The sequence below is a fragment of the Cavenderia fasciculata genome (genome assembly GCF_000203815.1).
Source record: "Cavenderia fasciculata unplaced genomic scaffold Scf_EU5ZYIE02H8LDV-5, whole genome shotgun sequence".
In the NCBI taxonomy this organism is placed as follows: domain Eukaryota; phylum Evosea; class Eumycetozoa; order Acytosteliales; family Cavenderiaceae; genus Cavenderia; species Cavenderia fasciculata.
This window is the reverse complement of record NW_004457639.1, coordinates 1899220-1919465: the sequence shown is the minus strand read 5'-3', so window position 1 is coordinate 1919465 and position 20246 is coordinate 1899220. Positions and strand designations below refer to the sequence as shown.

General features: G+C 31.1%; 7 protein-coding genes across 7 annotated transcripts; 3 read left to right on the top strand and 4 right to left on the bottom strand.

Moving 5' to 3' along the window:
* Positions 1-2573: 2573 nt before the first annotated feature.
* On the bottom strand, positions 2574-3954 carry DFA_10630 (uncharacterized protein; the record flags this gene model as incomplete). Its single annotated transcript, XM_004354482.1, has 4 exons — positions 2574-2595; positions 2921-3075; positions 3167-3489; positions 3771-3954. The coding sequence occupies 4 exons, from the start codon at positions 3952-3954 to the stop codon at positions 2574-2576; spliced, it is 684 nt and encodes a 227-aa protein (XP_004354534.1).
* A 98-nt stretch (positions 3955-4052) lies between these two features.
* Positions 4053-5611, bottom strand: lap (leucine aminopeptidase; the record flags this gene model as incomplete). Its single annotated transcript, XM_004354481.1, has 2 exons — positions 4053-5468; positions 5555-5611. 2 exons carry the CDS (start codon positions 5609-5611, stop codon positions 4053-4055), a joined length of 1473 nt encoding a protein of 490 aa, XP_004354533.1.
* A 271-nt stretch (positions 5612-5882) lies between these two features.
* On the top strand, positions 5883-6295 carry lsm1 (LSM domain-containing protein; the record flags this gene model as incomplete). Its single annotated transcript, XM_004354480.1, has 3 exons — positions 5883-5922; positions 5990-6058; positions 6150-6295. The coding sequence occupies 3 exons, from the start codon at positions 5883-5885 to the stop codon at positions 6293-6295; spliced, it is 255 nt and encodes an 84-aa protein (XP_004354532.1).
* A 240-nt stretch (positions 6296-6535) lies between these two features.
* On the bottom strand, positions 6536-8555 carry DFA_10627 (uncharacterized protein; the record flags this gene model as incomplete). The annotated part of the gene is made up of 4 exons (XM_004354479.1): positions 6536-7477; positions 7610-8076; positions 8249-8309; positions 8364-8555. The coding sequence occupies 4 exons, from the start codon at positions 8553-8555 to the stop codon at positions 6536-6538; spliced, it is 1662 nt and encodes a 553-aa protein (XP_004354531.1).
* Positions 8556-8684: 129 nt separating this feature from the next.
* Positions 8685-9456, bottom strand: DFA_10626 (uncharacterized protein; the record flags this gene model as incomplete). The annotated part of the gene is made up of 2 exons (XM_004354478.1): positions 8685-9007; positions 9105-9456. The coding sequence occupies 2 exons, from the start codon at positions 9454-9456 to the stop codon at positions 8685-8687; spliced, it is 675 nt and encodes a 224-aa protein (XP_004354530.1).
* Positions 9457-10096: 640 nt separating this feature from the next.
* Positions 10097-17025, top strand: DFA_10625 (uncharacterized protein; the record flags this gene model as incomplete). Its single annotated transcript, XM_004354477.1, has 11 exons — positions 10097-10198; positions 10290-10659; positions 10736-10862; positions 10928-11111; positions 11181-12047; positions 12134-13758; positions 13837-14053; positions 14113-15245; positions 15310-15521; positions 15592-15881; positions 15949-17025. 11 exons carry the CDS (start codon positions 10097-10099, stop codon positions 17023-17025), a joined length of 6204 nt encoding a protein of 2067 aa, XP_004354529.1.
* Positions 17026-18277: 1252 nt separating this feature from the next.
* mppB (mitochondrial processing peptidase beta subunit) lies at positions 18278-20066 on the top strand (the record flags this gene model as incomplete). Its single annotated transcript, XM_004354476.1, has 3 exons — positions 18278-18319; positions 18597-19000; positions 19100-20066. The coding sequence occupies 3 exons, from the start codon at positions 18278-18280 to the stop codon at positions 20064-20066; spliced, it is 1413 nt and encodes a 470-aa protein (XP_004354528.1).
* Between the last annotated feature and the right edge of the window lie 180 nt (positions 20067-20246).

Sequence of the window (20246 nt, the reverse complement as noted above, 5' to 3'; positions counted from 1 at the left end):
ACCTAACCTAACCTAACCTAACCCTAACCCTAACCCTAACCCTAACCCTAACCCTAACCCTAACCCTAACCCTAACCCTAACCCTAACCCCTAACCCTAACCCTAACCCTAACCCTAACCCCTAACCCTAACCCTAACCCTAACCCTAACCCTAACCCTAACCCTAACCCCTAACCCTAACCCTAACCCTAACCCCCTAACCCTAACCCTAACCCTAACCCCTAACCCTAACACATTGATTACAATCACCCCAATACACTAACACGTTGATGTATATATCAATGTAGTAATTGGGAATCGAACTCCTGACCTGTTAGGATTGAATCTGGAAAAGTTAAGTTACTATGAGATAGTAGTAACTCTTGGTACTTTTATCAAAGAGAATAGTACTTTTAAGTAATTATTTTAATGAAATTAGTATAATAATGTGTATATCTATCGTAAATATCAGGAGTTATGTTTTAATTTGAAGTTCTAAAATTTAATTTTTGTGCGGAAAATACTTGATACTTAGAAATATTTTGATGATTTTTGAAGAATTATAATCCTTTGGATTTACTTCAAACTCTTAAAATAGTATGTTAATATGGTTTATTACTCTATTATAAACTTATTTTGTCATAAAATCATTATAATAAAATTTTGGACCTGGACCTAGACCTATGAATTGCTTATAGAACCCTCACACATTGATTACAATCACCCCAATACACTAACACGTTGATATATATATCATGTAGTAACTGGGAATCGTACTCCCGACCAGTTAGGATTGAATCTGGAATACTCGAGTTACTATGAGACATTGGTAACTATTGGTACTTTTATAGAAGAGAATAGTACTTTTAAGTAATTCTTTTAATGAAAGTAGTATAATAATGTGTATATCTATCGTAAATATCAGGATTTAACTTAAAATTTAAAGTTATAAAATTGAAAGTTTATGAGGAAAATACTTGGTACTTAGAAATATTTTGATGATTTTGGAATATTAATAATCCTTTGGATTTACTTCAAACTTTCAAAATAGTATGTTATTATTGTTTTTTACTCAATAATAAACTTATTTTGCATTAAAATTAACATTTCTACAACCCCTACCCCTCTCACTAAGTTGATTAATATATCTTATAAAGTTACATAAAACTATTTGGCATCGAAAAATAGGTAACGGCGAGTGTTTTGTATAACATATTTAAAATTGGGCAACAATCAATGAAAAATAAGAAAGTTATTAAAATTCCAACTTTTATGGAAAAAAAACAAAAAAAGCAAAAATTTTAATATTTTTTTTTGAGAACATGTATAATTTTTTTAAACCTATTCAATATTTTTATATTTTAAACATTATATATTTTCTAATTCTATTCTTTGATTCATCTAAAAAAAGTAAAAACTTTGTAAAAACGTGCCAACTTTTGCCCTATTTTGAACTTTTTTTAATTTTGGATCGACTCATGCCATGACCACTTTTTTTTTTAAAAATAAGTTCGTGAATGACAATTTTTTTTTTCATAATAATAGACAATAGAGGCTATTATACAATAATATTATATATTAAAAATATTTATATTTATATTTTTGTTTTCATTTTTTAAAAAATCGATTGTTTAAAAATAGTATATTTGCATATTTCCAACAAAATTAATGTGTGAGCGTATTGTTTAAAAAATTTTAAACTCAAATTTGACAAAGATAGAAATTTTACCTTCAAAGAATTAATATTTTTTCGAATGAATTTTGTTTAATCTTTTAATTAAATGATACAATAATGTTTGAAATAATAATATATAGATAATATCAAACTTTCATATCAATTGAGTTAAATTAAAAGTTTTTGAACAATTATATCAAAATTGTAATAAAAACTTTAAAATTTGAGAAAAAGGTTATTTTGTGGAATTATTTTGATTTCATATCATTTAATAATAATTTTAAAAATAGAATTTAAAGTTTCAAGTCAAATGAGTGAAATTATAATACTTGGAAATGTTTTTAAAAAAATTACGAAATACCAAGAGGACACACATAAAATATTGAAAAAGCCTTTTTACAAAAATTAAAATGATTCAATTGGTTACCAAAACAATGTTCAATGGTGAATATCAAAGTTTTAAGTTAATTGGGCTAAACTATAAAAATTTGAAAATCTAAAACCAAACAATCAAATTAAGAAGTTTTTAATTTAAATTGATAGTTTTTTTACCTAGTTTGATGTTTGCACAAAATTCAGATCATTTCTTATGATATTGTAAATGTTTCAAGTCAAGAGAGCTAAACTATAAAATTCAGACTTGATCCAATTGCAAAAAAAAAAAACCAGTAACCCTCTTGGGCTCCAATAAATATGTGATAAACGTAGTTTTTTTTAATTCTTTTTTTACCACAAAAAAATGATAATATCTATGTATAATGGAATAGTGAAATATTTAAATCAAAAGAGTTGAACTATTGGATTTGGATCAATTTGTCACCCAATTTTAACAAAATTAATTTCAAGCCAAACCCCATATTTTTGTATCAAAGATCAGTTTTGTTCAATTCTTGAATGTAGAATAGTGTTAATAATTATTTCAAGTCGTATAATCAATGTTTCTAATCAAAAAAAAGTGTAAAAAAATATAAAAAACATTTAATTTTGAATAAAACAAAATAGATGATAGACAACATCAATTTATTGTGATTAAAACCGTTTTTATTTGTTTCTTGGTATTTTTTATTATTTAATTAATTATCTTTTTTGTACTACAATATATTTATAATATTACATTTCTAAATGAGAATCAAACCACCTAATTTTTAAATTTGATTTATGATGACATATCCATCATCGCTCCAATTGCAATTCTATTGGGTTAGAAAATAGGAAATATTAGCTGACATAATTTCTATTATTGTTGCTTCAATTAATTGTGCTTACGATTTATTCTCTGGTGAGAAAGAAATAGAGTATGAGGGATCATCGTGACCATTTATCTCTGCTACTTGTTGTGTTGTCGAGGTTGAATAGTTTGATATTGAATTGTAAATCACCTTGTTTGTCTCTTCGTGGATAACCACAATCTGGTGTGGATCCTGTTGCAAAAGCAATCATCTAAAGGTATAGTTAAATATAGATTTGTGAATTAATAAATCATCGATGACAGACTTGTATCACTGTTCTTACAGGAGGAGTAGTAGATGATATCGTTGCATCGTTGATCCTGCGACCAATATCAAATGAGCGAATGAGCCTCCAAGTATTGTTTTCATACAATATGGTGGTACAATTGGAGCCAATCACAAACATGCTTTGATCACTGGTCCATGAGATCTTGCCATTCAATATTGAACCAATGACATGAATAGAATGTACCAATTCTCTCGTGTCTACATCAAAGATATCAACTCTACTACCAACGTTTGCCAAAATATACTTGTTCGATGGTGACCAGGTAACACAACCATATAAGTCATATTCTATGATCGGCAAAGTAAACAAAGGTGTCACTATATTTTAATTATATAAGGTAGAAGTAAATGTTAACAAAGTTCTCTTGTTTCTCTAATTGGGTATAGTACATTTCTTTTGGTTATCTGGATTAAAAGAGTACACTTTGATCATTGATTGAATTTTGACATTGCGATACGAGAATACAATATGTGTATCTCTGTGAGAGAACTCAACACATTTCAGATAGGTACCGTATCCAAAGTCGATACTCTCTAACAATTCGCCAGAGATTGTATTCCACAAAGACAGTGTGCCAGGGATAGCTGAAACTAAATACCTATAGAGTCTTGAGTGATACTGATTGAATTGACTCTCTTGGGATGTATAAATTTGTTGATGAGTACACCAGTAGAGGTATCCCACTGAGACACGTTATCATCATGTGATGCAACGAATAGTCTGTCACCTTGTCTATTATATTTCAAATCTGTGACTCTCACTCGATGGAAATCTAATATCATCGTTGATTGGTATGTAAATTTTACAAACAATATCCTAATAAACATAGAAAGTTGAATCAACTCTGCAAAAAAAGTATTATTATTATTGAAATTTATTTTTAATGTTTTTGGATACGAGCAATTTCAACAAGAGTACGTACTGGCTTACCAGTCATACCTTTACCAAGGTATGGACCATCTTCGGTTGAATACATTACACCAGCAATGTCGAGATGGGCCCAACGGTTAATTTGAACAAACTCTTTCAAGAACATGGCAGCAGAGCAAGCACCACCAGAACGACCGGCACTGTTTACAATATCTGCAATCTTGCTGTCCAATTGCTTTCTGTACTCTTGAAGAAGTGGCATTCTCCATACACGTTCACCAGTGATTTGGGAACTCTTGTTGATTTCATCCCAAAGTTCATCAGATGCAGCAAATACACCAGCATAATGTTGACCAAGAGCAACATCGATGGCACCAGTAAGAGTGGCAATATCGATGATGGTTGATGGATTAAAGGTATGAGCATAGTGAAGTGCATCTCCCAAAATGAGTCTACCCTCGGCATCTGTGTTGTCTACTTCGACGGTCTTTCCGTTGCTGGCAGTCAAAACATCACCTGGCTTGGTAGCGTGACCAGATGGCATGTTTTCGCAGAGTGGAGTAAGAGAAATTACATTGACTGGAAGCTTGAGTGAGGCAATGGCAAAAAGAGATGATACTGCAGTGGCAGCACCCTCCATATCACCTCTCATGAGACCCATAGAGGCAGATGGCTTAATGCTGATACCTCCACTGTCAAAAGTGACACCCTTTCCAACGAAAATGAGTGGCTGAGCATCTTGATTTGCAGCACCCTTGTAGTGAAGTTCAAGGAAACGTGGTGGTTCGTCAGATCCCTTGGTGACACCCAAAAACATTCCCATCTTTTGTTCAGTTGCCCATTTTTCGTCACGTACGTGCATCTTTACAGTTCCATCTTGAATTAACTTTTCAAATTGCTTGGTCACACGTTCAACAAAAATTGATGGTGTCATAAGATTGGATGGAGTGTCAGCCAACTCTCTTGCAAAGTTTTGTGATTGTGCCAACAATTGTCCTTCCTCCCAGAGGGATTGATGATTTGAATCAAATGGTGTAATTTGGATGGGAGTGTTTTTGGTAGAGTTTGCACCACCGCTAGTCTTTAAGTCATACTTGAAAATACCAAGGTTGGCACCTTCAGCACATGATCTAATGTCACCCAAAGAACAATCGACTTGAATGTTTGTAGCACCCTTTGATTTTAGAGCCTTTACTCCAGATCCAGTAGCTTTACGTGCATTTTCATTCTTTTCAAACAATGAAAGATCACTGCCACCAGTGTTTTGTTTACCCAAACCTACGATAGCAACTCTTGGGTGCTCTGGTGTTACATTATAGAGAACCAATGAGTCACCTACCTTTCCTTTGTTGTCTGCCAATTTGAATGACTTTGAAAGTAAATTATCAGACTTTGAATTGATTAAATTTCCTAATTCTGACCATGCCTAAAAAAAAAAGAAGAATAAATAATAATAATCATAAAATGTATTAGATGATTTGATTCATAATAGTTTGAGTTTGTTTTACATACTTCTAATCCTTCATAGCATCCAACTACTACGCCACTATTATTAATTTCTCCTTCCATTTTATTAGCTCTTGTTGAATAATAAAGATTATTGTTTCTAATTGATGATGTTGATAGTGATGATGTTAAATATGACGTTATTCTTGTCAATCTGTTCATCCCTACTAATTAAATTTCAAAACAACCCTTCACTTTTGTAAAGCAAACTGTAAATGGGTCCCCATTGATGATCATGAAAAAAAAAATTAAAAAAAATAAAAAAAAATAATCATGCAACCCCCTTTTTGTTTTGATATTATTTTAATATACTAGTCATCGATCTTGTCAAAGAATGAGCTTTAGTAATGCAAGTCTTTGCGATGAAGTAGATAGTATGTGTATTATAATTACTACAATAGACGACGATTACTAATGTATGGTATCACCTTTTCTCTATAGAAAAACTTATAGTCGTACTTCGTGATGGTAAAAAGTTTATTGGAGTAATGAGAACATTTGATCAATTTGGTATGCAAAAAAAGATTGATTCTTTCTTTTTGTTCTTGTACTGATCATCTTTTCTCTTCTTCTTCTTCTTCTTCTTCTTCTTATACTTTAGCAAACATTATACTTCAAGATACTGTTGAAAGAATTTATGTGGGAAATTGTTATAGTGATAAATATTTGGGTGTATTTTTTATAAGAGGTGATAATGTTGTAATATTAGGTGAAATTGTATGTCTAGAATATGAATCAATTGGTTAAAATGAATGTATTAATAAGATTTTTCAATTGATTTATAGGACCCAGAAAAAGAGATAAAAGAAAAGAACTTGAAATTAGTGACATGGGAAGAAATTCAAATACAACAACAATCAGAAAAGGAAAGAAAGGAACATGAAGAACTAACAAAGAGAAAGGTTATGACTGATAGCGGACTCACAATTGACTCAATATTAAATTTAGACGATTTTTAAAAGCATTGCTGCTGCTGCTGCTGGTGGTTTATTTCTTTTTTTTCTTATTGGTAACATTTTTAGTATATTTGGTACTTGTACCCTTTTGATGTTCTTGTCTATCGAGTAAAGATAAATGATCCCAATCGAATAGATCCTCTTCTACTCCCTCTTCTTCTTTTTGAATTTGATCGTTAATGTCAAAAATTTCATATGCATCTTCAAATGAAGATGGTATTGATGTCTCCTCTTCAATACTATCATCCTGTTCTTCTTGAATCTCTAAATGTTCAATGGCAGCTTGTAATGATCCTCCAAATTCATTTATAATATCATTTCCATGATTCATCTCTATGATTGTTTCCAATTCTTGGTTTGACACTTTTTGTAAAATGTCATTAAACAACTCGTTGTAATCATCAAGATTTTGTTTGTTATTTTGTTGTACTTTTTCTACTTTGTTTTGATTGATTTGATTAAATAAATGATTTAAAAAATCTTTTAAAATTAAAATGTTGAGTTTCTTTTTTGGGATGACCTTAAAACGCCATGATTGTAATACCTCTCCATTTGTTTTTCCAAATATAGTTGTAAAGAGTTGATAGGGAGAGTTGTTGTAAAGCTTTAATAGATGAAATCCTCTGTTTGTTTTGATATCCTTTGTTGTGACTTGATACCATTGCTCTGGTGATGTGATATTTAGAGTCTGAGCCAACCAATCGACAAAAGCACGTTGATTTTCGATGCTGTCATAAAAGTATGATGGATGAAAACGTTCAAATAACCAAGGCTTCCAAGAATGTTCTGGATAAATATCGGCGAGTGCAGTTGGTATATCACCATAGGTATCAATAAAGAATGAACCGAAATTTCTCTTGAAATCGAGGTCGGTTAGGTAGTGCCATTCATCGATGGATTGATTCTTTCCAACAATATTTGCCATCCACTTTATATATTCTCTCTTGTTTTCGATTGATCTCCAAAATGATGACTTTAATGTTGAAAACTTCCACATGTACCATCGTTCATTTGGATGGTTATCGACAACAGCCTTGATATGATCATCTTGGTAGTGCAAAAGGAATTCACTCCCATGGTTTTGAAGAAAATTCATTCTTTTTACCTTGTACCAATCGGTTGGTACCCTATATCTTTGACGATTACCTAACCATTTAATATACTTGGCATGGTTTGATTGATTGGCAAAGAATGACTTGCTATCATTGATTAATTCCTGTTCAATCTTATGATCACTCTCTAATTTTGCCTTTGTTTGTTTTGATTGATCTGTAAATTTCAACATTCCTTTTGGAGCAATGGGTGACATTGTCGATGATGTAATACCAAAAGGTTCATTTTCTTGTGTAGTAGTAGTAGTATTGTCTTGAATAAATAATGTCTCTTTTCTAAATTTACTATTTGTTGCTGTTGTTGATCTTTTATTTGTATATTTCATTTCAGATGTTGCATAATTATTATTATTATTATTATTGTTGTTATTGTACACATTTTTGTTATTATTATTATTTCTATTTGTTTTTGTATAACTTGTAGAGAAAAGAGGTTCAAGTTGTGTAGATCTACTACTAGCTAAAAGATATGATAAAGTTTGTTTTTGAAAAAATGTTCCTCTACATAACATAAAAGATGTCATAGTTATCTATTATTATTATTATTTATTACTCTTTGAACAACAACTAAATATAATCACGTGAAGCACTGACACGTTCAAATATGTTTTATTTTATTTATTTTTTTATGCCTCTTGGGGAACCAGTTTCAGTTGAAGAAGCATACTTTATAAAATGTATTTTGTCAGAGATCTAATTATGATATGATACATATGATATTCAAAACTAATAGAGAGAGATATATACCTTTTTAATAATCCATTGTAATGAAGTATAACCTTTGTTGATCAGAAATTCTACATCTTGAGGATCGGTATCATTTCTATGACCCTCAAAATGTTCTCTTGTAAATGTCCAATAATAAGTTTGTGATTGAGGAGGTAACTTTCTATTTATAGCTCTAACTATATCTCTATATAGTCCAATTGATGTTTTCATTGTACTCATTGAACGATACAGATAAATAGATATTATCTCTCTGTCTCTTTTATAAAAAATAAAATAAAAAAAAATGGTCGACCACCAAAGTGTTTATTGTTTCTCTCTCTCTTTCTTTCTCTCTCTCTCTCATTGAGGATAAAAAAAGAGTTGATAAGTAATAGCAACATCTACGATTAATTGGAAAGCACCACAAATAATAAATTGAACTGGTGCACCACTAAAGTAAAAGTAAAGAGTCTTTGCAAAGTCACCAACAAACCATGATGCAATCAATACAAAACTTAATCCTTTGACGTTGTGTTTTTTATAGTTTTGTAACAATTGTGGAAGTCCAAGTGTGGCTTCAATTGTCAGTGATAATGATCCTAATAGTTCAAAGTATTCTGGTACATATAAAAAGTAATAACTTGTCATAAAAAAGATGAATGTGTATCCTCCTAAAAATAATACTAAAAAATAAAAAATATATATTTATATGTTAAAACCTAAATAGTCTCTAATATATATATATAAATATATATATATATATAATATATATACACATACAATATGGAAAGATTGAATCCCAATCCCAGAAATCTTGATTTGTAAAACTAGATGTTAAAGTAGATTTTCTAGACTTTGTATTAACTAGTTGATCTTGAGACTTTAAAGACACACAAAGATTTAACATTACCAATTGAGCTACAATCATTACCAACGATTGATAAAGAAGTGTAATATCAAATTGTTTGCCCATCCAAAAGAAACATCTTAGAATATTTGATAGAAAGAGAATCAATGATACCTTGAGACTAAACCCTTCTGTGTTTCTTGTTTTCTCTATTGTTTTGTACTGTGATACATATCCCAAAACTGGTCCAAACACCATAAATATTCCTACTAAAAAGTTGATCATTCTCTAATTGATTGATCAAAGTATATAAATAAAAATTATGTGCGACTCACCTCACTTCACTTGGAAAAAAAAAAAAAAAAAAAAAAAAAAAAAGAAAAAAAAAAAAAAGAAAAAAAAAAAAATCTTTATTTAAAAAAAAAAGATCCTCTTATAATTACATCTTAAAAAAAAAAAGCTCAAATAGAATATTCTAGTTCTTCTTGATTGAAAAAATAATTATATTTTAATTAAAATCTCGTTTCCCAGGGATCGAAAAAAAACAGCTTATGAAAAAAAAAAAAAAAAAAAAATCAAATTACAAACAAGAAAGAAAGAGATAATTTTATACAAAGAGAGGAGAGATAAGAGAACTTGTCTATATACCTTTTTTAAAGAATGGATGAAGGTATTTCATTGTCAATTTCATCATCATCATCATTACAATTTCTTATTAACATTATTCTTCTCCTCTACTTGTCATCTAAAAGATAATCCTTCAAACGATCCAAAATACAAACAATTTAACGAAGAACTTACACATGTATTGGGACAATTCACAAAGAGTACAGAATGGCAAGATCTAATCAAACATCTTGGCAAGTTGGGCAAGACATTTGAAAAGTTTAACAAATCGACATGTATACAATCATCTGTCAAATTAATGATATCAAAACGTTTGTCTCAATGTCTCAATGCCTCATTACCAAGTGGATGTCAATTAAAAGCATTAGAGACATATGAAATCATTTTTAATAGAATAGGTGTATGTTGTCAAACATAGATTCTTCTTCTTCTTCTTCCTTTTCTTCTTACTTTTCTTATCTTATTTTCTTATTTTCTTATTTTATTTATAGCAAGATAAATTAGCAAAAGATATTTCAATCTATGCAACGGGATTATTCCCATTATTTCATTTAGCAAGTACTGATGTTAGATTCAAGATTATAACATTGTATGAAAAGTACTTTTTACCACTCAACACTAAACTTTCATCATGCCTCAATGGTATCGTATCTTCACTCCTTCCTGGACTCGAGGAAGGACAAGGAGAAATATACGAAGCAATTCACAAGTTATTGGACCAATTTTGTAGAGCAACCTCAACTACAATGTTCTTTCAAGCAATTTGGAAATCAATGGTAACAACCCCTTACAATAGACAAGCTGCTATCAATTTCCTTTTAACTCGTTTACCAAAAGATTTTAAAGATGATTCAAATCAAGGTAAAAAAAACAAAAAAAAAACCCCCCAAAATCAAAGCAAAACTATTTATTTACTTTTATTTACCTATTTCTTTAGTTGTATATTTACCAGAAAAAGATCTTCTTGTTGCACAAGCACTTTCAGATTCATTGTGTGATCATAATATTTTAGTTCAAAGAAATATTTTAGAAGTTATTTCACTTCATTTTCCAATTTCTCTAAAGTATGTAAAAAACAATCTTTTTCTTTTTTCTTTTTTCTTTTTATTTATTCTTTTTATTTTTTTAGAATATTTTCAAATGAAGCAATTGAAAATATAATTGGTTCAGCATTACGAGTAGTTGTAATCAAAGACATGTCGTTAAATAGAAGACTTTATTCTTGGTTATTAGGACCACAAGATAAATCATCAATGGTTGATATTAATTATTTCCTAAATCATTCAAAACAATCAACAATATCATCTATAAAGGTAATAATAATATATATATATATATTTCTTTATTTTTATTAATTTATTTTATTTTATTTTTTTTTGTAGAAATTATTACAAGTTAATAATCAAGATTTATTAATAGCATTTAAAATTTTAACCTATCTATTTCAAAAAGAGGAATTTCAAGTGATTATTGGAGACATCTTTTATGACATTTTAAAGATTATCTACCAATACAAAGATGGGTATACTTTTTCAAAAGACATTATTAGACATTTGGATGATCTCTTGGACACTATCAATGATCAACAAGTCATTTGGGACTATCTAATTCAATTGATTAGTAATATTGGAGATCGCGATCAACAAGAAAATATCGACAATGTAAAACTAGTAGAATGCTTTCTCGATATTATGACATTGTCGGTCGAGGAGGTACAAAATAAGCATCTACCACTCCTCTTGCTATCAATGATAAAGACAATGAAAAGTGATATCTTGTCCAAAAACAATAATGGTCTAATATTACACTATACTCAATTGTCTCTAAAAATCATTGGTAAAATCATTATAAACGACAACAACAATATCAATAATAATAATAATAATAATGCTAATAATTATACATATCAATCGATTGAAACATATCAATCCTATTTTGTCGATCTGTATGACTATTTGGATAGAAATTTATCACTATTACAACCACCGACCAATCATATAATCAATAATCCAATTTCACTTTCATCAACCAACAACAATACACTATCAAATCCTCTTACTTTTACTCCCATATCATCATTTGCCTATATAACCTCCACCGATTTGTTTATTATACTTGATCTTTCACTTCAAGTATTGGTTGGTCTATTTCAACAATTCAAAACTTCTCCAACAAGTCCCATCACATCTCCAATATTGGAATCTTCTTCACCTCCTAAATGGTTTAGTCCAATTTATAAATTTTGTTTGGTAAATATTAAAAACAACAAAAAAACAAAAAAACAAAAAGATAATGATTCTAATTTTTTTTTTATTTATTTTTTTTATTTATTTAGAGTGAAAATCCATTTATATCATGTTTAACAATTAAATCATTTATAAATTTAACAAATAGACATGGTAGTAGTGGTGGTCTTGGTAAAAGTTTACAAAATATTATAACGATTCAACATTTAACAGAGTTGTCAAAAAAGCTTTGGAGTTTGTTGGATCCAAACAATTGTGCTGTACATTATAAAGTGGCTACATTATTCCTTTCTCTTCGAGAGATTAATGAATCTGCCTGTGCAAAAGTAATTGCAGAGGCAATGTCAGATAGCAATCTCAATACTCGTATAGAGGGATATCAAAAGTTTGCATTATTTTGGCGTTTGACTGGTGAACTTGGTACCAATACATTACCATTCTCAAATACACTCTTTCTTATGCTAGATAGTTTGAATCATGAACAACCAATCATTCGATTGACAGGTCATACATGGTTGGCCGATAGTATTAGCAAAGCAGAACGTATTTTGGATCCACTACTCAAAATCCTACTCGACAAATCGACTGTTAGATTTAATAACTTTTACCAATCGTTTTATGATACCAGAAGAGTTATTTATGCATTCAAGATTTTCAAATCAATCATTGAATGCGATTTTAAACTCTTTATCCAACATGTCATTGAAAAGCCAATCTCTAAAGATATTCTTCAACTCAATGAACTACAAACACTATCGTATAGAGAATCACCAAAGTCATATAGCAGTGTAAATCCTCACAACAATGATGATTTATTATCAAGCCCATCTCCATTGGGAGGTGATAATACCTATCTTTCATTTTCATCAGTTCACCCACCTGCCCAATCAATTTCCGCCGCCGCCACCACCACTGAAACATCGTCAGATTTTCTATTCATTCCAACCAATTATTATATTGATTTGTTGGTTGTAGTTGCATTAAGATTTATTCAAGGACAAGTATCAACAACCTTTGACAAGTCAACACCAGATGGAGAATCTTTTGTTTCGCAAAATGACACTGTACAAATTTGTGCAGCCGAATTTCTTCAATATCTACTTTCACAGACTTCAATGCAACACAGCAAAGCATTGGAAATTGCAAACAACATTCAAGAACCAATCCTCCAAACTCTTGCCCAAGCAGTATCTTCATCAAATATGGTATTACAAGTTCATCTTTTATCTCTTTTGAGATCAATCGTTTTGATTGATAGTTCTTCTTCATTACAACAACAGCAACAACAACAACAACATACTCCATCAATGTTACAACAATCAAATTATTCATCTGGTGGTTCTTCACCTCTTCCACAACCATCACCATATCTTGACAATAATGGATTTGGAAGTACATCATTGTCTTCAATTACTCAATCTCCAATGTTCTTGCAGACAACTGTTGTGGGTCTTATTCAACCATCGACAAGATTTAATATTAGATTCTATTGGTTGGATTTTATCACTTTTTGTCTCCCTAGAATGGTTCATTCAGCTCAACTACCAAATGCTGTCATTACCATTGTAAATTGTCTAAGAGATCTCATATCCTCTTTTGACCCAAGATCACTTTATGATAGTCTAACATCTAGAGATATTATCGTTTTATTGAAAAGTTTGACATTTATTTTTAAATTTTCAATTTTAGAACCTCTTACTCCATTTGATAAAATGTAAAAAAAAAAATATCAAAAAAAAAATAGAAATAGAAAACAACTAATTAATTTTCCTTTTTTTTTTAATTTTTTTAGAAACCAAGAAGAACAACAAATTAATAGAGGAGGAGCATTGGGAGGTGTTAGAATACTTACAGATTTTGTAAAAGATGTATTTACAAGTGAAATTGACCAATCCATATCCCTTACACCAATTGGAAAAGTTAGAGATGACATTTTTCATGATTTACCTGCCATTATCTCGCCTCTATTAAAAATATGGGGTCCTCCAAAATCAACTTTATCAAAAATTGTATGTAAATCAATAATCAATGTCAAATTTATTTATTAACTTTATATTTTATTTTTTAGTCAATATCAACTGATGTATCATCAGATACACATAACAAATATGCGATTCAAGATTTGGTTATTCATATTTTAGACCCATTAATGTCAAAATACCCAACACAATTTATTGGAGCGATTGTAGAGTTGTGGCAAAGATCATTAAATTCGTCCATGTCGTCATCATTCCCTTCGATGGAGGACCAAGGAATAATGACTCGTAAAGTAATCATGGAGATTGTATTTAGTTTGGAATCGGTACGAGAGGAAACTCTATTGGGTGCCTCTTCTCATATCCTTGCAAGTCTTCATGCTCAAGAAAGAATGAAACCACACAAATCAATCATTCACAAGATTACCATGAAAGAGAGTGCTCTGTATGACTTTATCTATAGATATATTGAAGAGTATTCATCGACATTTGAGATGATCTCGTCACACTTTTTGGCCGTTGTTAGAGAATCTACTCATTCCTCAAATCCAATGTCATTTGTATCACAACTTCAAATATTAAACATCTACACTAAAAAGACATTGCCCGAAGAGAAATCCAAAAATAGTTTCAAGTATCGCAACAACAAGAGAGACTTGCAAGATATTATACCAAAGATTGTAGAGGCTTGTTTTATGATTTCTGGAAAATCATTCAACGATATCTCTGCAATGTATATACCTCCTGCCATTAATGGAAATCAACAATCCACTCCTCAGGAATCCTATGTATCTACTACTCCAACTTCTTCAAGACCAACATCAATGGATATGAGATCAATTAGTATCTCTTCTGGTAGTAGTGGTGGTGGTGGTGGTAGTAATACGAATGAATATACATATGCCTCTACAACTATTAGTGAAGAAAATAATCAACAACAACAACAACAACAATCACAATCCCAACAATTAACACCACAACAACTAACACCACAATCACAAAAGATTAGAACTTTGTCATCAGGTGAAGATGGAGCTATTCCTCGTTTTGGTAATCTTAAAAAAGAAGCAAGTAGACTAAAGACTCAAGTTAGTCTTAAATCATTGGTACATTTATCAACAACACTTGCCTCACTCTTGGATTCAATCTTTGATGATAAAGAAAGAATTGCCACTTTACTTGCCAATACTCTTCATAATGTTGTTCCCTATATTAAATCTAAAATGTATGAAAAGAAAAAGAAATAATTTATATTTTTTTTATTAATATTAATATATTTTTTTAAATAGTGATATAAATAGAGAGAATACATATTATGCAATTTGTTTATTCTCTTCATTGGCTGAATTTTCATACAATATAAAGTCGATTAGAAAGGATGCATTGGAACTCTTTAATGACCATGATTTCTTTAAAGCAGATATAAAGACTTTGGAACAAACTGGAAAAATTATTAATCAAGTAATGGTTCATGATAAAACTGCTTTATCTGATTTTATGAGTAAGAGAAAATATTTATAATTTATTATTATTATTTCTAACAATGGATTTTTTTTTTTTTGTTTCTATAGAAAATATAGGTAAATCATGGACTGCAGTTTCAACCATGTTTGTCAATAGGGAAACTGAAAATATGAATAGATCCAAACAATTGAAAAGATTATCGTATATCATTTGGTGTGGTAGTGAAAATCAATATCTATCGATTATGCCAGCAATTCAAGAAAAAATTGTTGAGTCTTTGAGAATACCAAACTCTACTGTACTCCATTTACAAGTATTCCTTCTCCTCAGAGTACTTTTACTTAGAATATCTCATCAAAACCTTAGATCTTTTTGGCCAATCATTTTATCAGAATTGGTAAATATACAGAGAAAACGAGTTGTAATTTTTATTCTTTTTTTTATTCATTCCTTTTTCTATATAGATTGATATTTTATCGCATCCAAGTGACAATGGAGAACTTGTATTGTCGGCATGTAAATTTTTAGATTTGGCATTAACCATTCCCACCATTACCGAGCAGTTTAACCTCTTTGAATGGGTTTTTATCAAGGATTGTTTTGTATCAAATCAAAATGATGCCCCTTTTAAACCACTTGTGGACCAAATCTCTTCACATACAGCAATGGTCGATCATGAAATCCTAGACACCACTTGTTCCAAAATTCCAATCCTCACGTCGTCTGGAATCGTCGAAATTGACTATCATCCTCATCAGTTGCCTACACCATCACCGTTATTACAACCCTCAAGACATTCTGTAAACGCGGTTGGTGGATTAGCCAATAGCAGCAATAGTAGTTTTACCAACTCAAATTTCAACTCTTCTTTGCTCAGACCTTGTATTATGATTAAATCCATTCAAGACCTACCAAATGGATACTCTGACTTTAAATTGTTCCTCTCTAGATTCTCATCATCAATCTACAAGAGACACATGAGATCGTCACAGATTGATTATCAATTCATAAATGAAATGATATGTCTCGATTTTTGTGAAATTGATTCAAACAAATTAACTTCAATTCTACTTTCATCAACTTCAATCAATGATTTTGGTTCAATACTTTTATCTATTCATCAACAACAACAACAATTACAACAATTACAACAACAACAATTACAACAACAACAACAACAACAAAATGAAACAGCCGCCTCGACAACGTGGACAAGAGGTAACGGAAATCAACAACAACAACAACAACAACAAAACCAATCTGGTGGAAACAATGGTGGCAACAAATCACCATCATTTCTATCAACAAGAAGAATAACCAATTCCAATTCACAACAACAATCAATTATTGATGATATTCCAACAACCACCACTGCCACTACTGTATCAACTCCAACAAAAAGCTCTATTACTACTACTGATCCTAGCATTAATGAAAATGCTACCAACAACAACAATAATGATCATGATGATGGTGAAGTAGATGATGAAGAAATTGAGCATTTATTATTAAGTGCCACCATCGATGATACCAATCAATAAAATATTATCTATCTCCTTAAACACACTACCATGCATCATCGATAATAACAAACAATAAATATTATCATAAAAGTAATAATAATAAGAAGTAGTAGTAATGATGTCATTTATTTTAAATCATAGATAGACATTGAGAGAGAAAGAGAGAAAATGGATATAAAATCTGTACTCTGTAATAATAGTAATAATAATAGTAGTAATAACAACATTCTCAATAGTGATATACAACAACTTGTGGACAATGATGATAATGAAGATCTTTTAACAAATTAACCCATTGAATTAATACTTTATATCATATCAATGTGTAATCCATTTGATATTATCAATTCAAGAGTATCTAGGTTACTCTATAGATGTAGTAGAAATAATTCATTGTGGAAGATGATTGCATTGAATCATATGATCCCTGATCAAATGAATAAAATCCCTATACCAAACTATTCCAATAAGTACAGCATATTGGATGATATCAGCAAATATATAATCTATAGACACCTCAGCAGTTTAGATTATTTAATTTTTAACAATTGCTTTACTAAATAATATATTATAACAATATACAATATAGGGGCCTGTGGCGATACTGATGGATCATTGATCGTAATCCCTACTTACAACAATACAAAGTAAGTAGTTTCTACCATTGTAATACCATCGATATGTACAAAGGATGGTGGATCTAGTCAACAAGAGGTTCAATGTTTTACACCAACTGTATGATCAGGTCCGTGACGCCACATGCAATCCATGTGCCACTGCAACCTTCATAGGTACTCCAACCTTGGCTGCCGTGACCGAGCCCATCAATGTCGATGAGAGCTACCTCGAGATGATTGAATATATCGAGGACCAATTCGAGAATCTCGAAATTATTTGCACTCTCGAGCTTGATCTCGAGGACAAATAATTATACTCTCCTCTAATACTCACATACTAAAGTCTAATCTGATTATCTGTCTATTTATTCAATAAAACAAATATATCTTTGAAAAAGTGACAACTTGCACTCTTTGGGTAATAAAAACGTTACACTCAAACTGGGGTGAGTTTTTTTTTTTTTTTTCTTTTTTTTTGACGACAATGACCATACAGGCCAAATCATATGATGATGGCAAAGAGAGGTGATCATTCTTGAAGAGAGATTATTAATTACTCACCACATTCAACAACAGCGGTAGGAATTAGAATTCAACCTACAATAAGATCAATTATAATTAGAGAGTAGTGATTTTATAATATTTACAACACAATGTCAAATATCTCAAAGTTGTTGTCTTGTACCCAAAAATTGGTATGTAATCAACAATGAGAAAACTTTTCTATAGCTACAGTGCACTATAGACTATAAACACTAGTAAATCAACAACAGCAACAACAAAGGGATGATATATATATATATATATATATATAATTTAGTGATGATAATAGATTAAATGAGATATGCAATGCATCATCACCATCATCGTCACCACTATATCTATTCATCATTTTCTGCAACAAAAAACCTTTTTTTTTTCTACTCTAACACAACACATTCTATCATTATCATATATTTACACATTTTATAGGGAGTACGTAGCTATTCATCAGAGGCAGTTAAATTATTTGCCAACAGAGATTTCTTGGTCCAAAACCCAGAAACCAAGATTACCACACTTCCAAATGGTATCCGTGTTGCCACTGAACAATCATTTGGTGAGACTGCCAGTATTGGTGTTTGGGTTGACAGCGGTAGTGTCTATGAAAACGAAAAGAACAACGGTGTTGCTCATTTCCTCGAACATATGATCTTCAAGGGCACTGAAAAGCGTCCATCACCAAACTTTATCGAAACTGAAGTCGAAAATATGGGTGGCAATCTCAATGCCTTTACTTCTCGTGAACACAGTGCCTACTATATGAAGGTACTCAAAGAGAATATCCCAAATGCCGTAGATATCCTTTCTGATATTCTTCAAAACTCAAAGTTTGAGTAAGTAAAATAATATTATTTTTATTCAGCAGGCAGTACTCTCAAATGTTCATAGGTCTTACACTTTTTTTTTTTTTTTTTTTGTTTATTTTTTTATAGTCAAAAATTAATTGATGATGAACGTCATACCATCCTCAGTGAAATGCAATATATTCAATCTCAAGAAAACGAATTAGTTTTTGATCAATTGCATGCAACTGCATTCCAAGGATCTCCATTGGGCCGTACCATTCTTGGTCCAGTCGAAAATATAAACAGCATCACCCGTAATGATATTAAAAAGTTTATGGAAGACAATTACACTGGTCAACGTTTGGTTATTGCTGCATCTGGCGCCGTCAACCACGAACAACTCGTTCAACAAGTAAAGGAAAAGTTTGGTTCCATCAAGGCTGGTGATGCTGCACCACGTCAATTAATCACCAATGAATTTGTTGGTTCTGAATTGCGTGTTCGTGACGACTCTATTCCATTGGTCCACTTTGCCGTTGCTGTAAAGGGTCTCTCTTGGAGCAGTCCAGATTATTTTGTTTTGGAACTCATCCAAACCATGATTGGTAACTGGAGTCGTTCTATCGCCGCTGGTCGTAACGTTTCATCCAACCTCGGTGAAGTTGTTGCCACTGAAGGTCTTGCTGAAAGCTATTCAACCTTTTTCTCTTGCTACAATGACACTGGTCTCTTTGGTAACTTTGGTGTCGCTCAACCAGGTCGTGTTGACGATCTTGTTTGCGAAATGCTCAAGGAATGGCAACGTATTGCCAACGCTTGTACCGATGCTGAAGTACAACGTGCAAAGCAAAGTCTTATTGCCTCTTCACTCATGCAATATGATGGAACCTCAAAGATTTGCGAATCAATCGGTCGTCAAGTCCTCACTCTTGGTCGTCGTATCACTCCAGCTGAACTCTACCTCCGTATCGCTGAAATCTCTGTCTCTGACGTTCGTCGTGTTGCTAGAGAGCTATTGGTCGATGTTTCTCCTGCAGTAACTGCAATCGGCAGTGTAGAAAACTTTCCCGATTACAACTTTGTTAGGGGATGGTCATATTGGAATCGTCTCTAAATTGCAATTTTTAGTACTAAATTCAATAAATAATGATAATAAACACTCTACTCTTCTTGTTAATATACAAATAATAAACACTGTGAAAATTTAATAATAATTACTAGTAATTGGAAAAAAATGATTAAGAATAAAAAAAAAAAAAAGTGAAAAAAAAAAAGATTCTCATTGTTCAAAGTT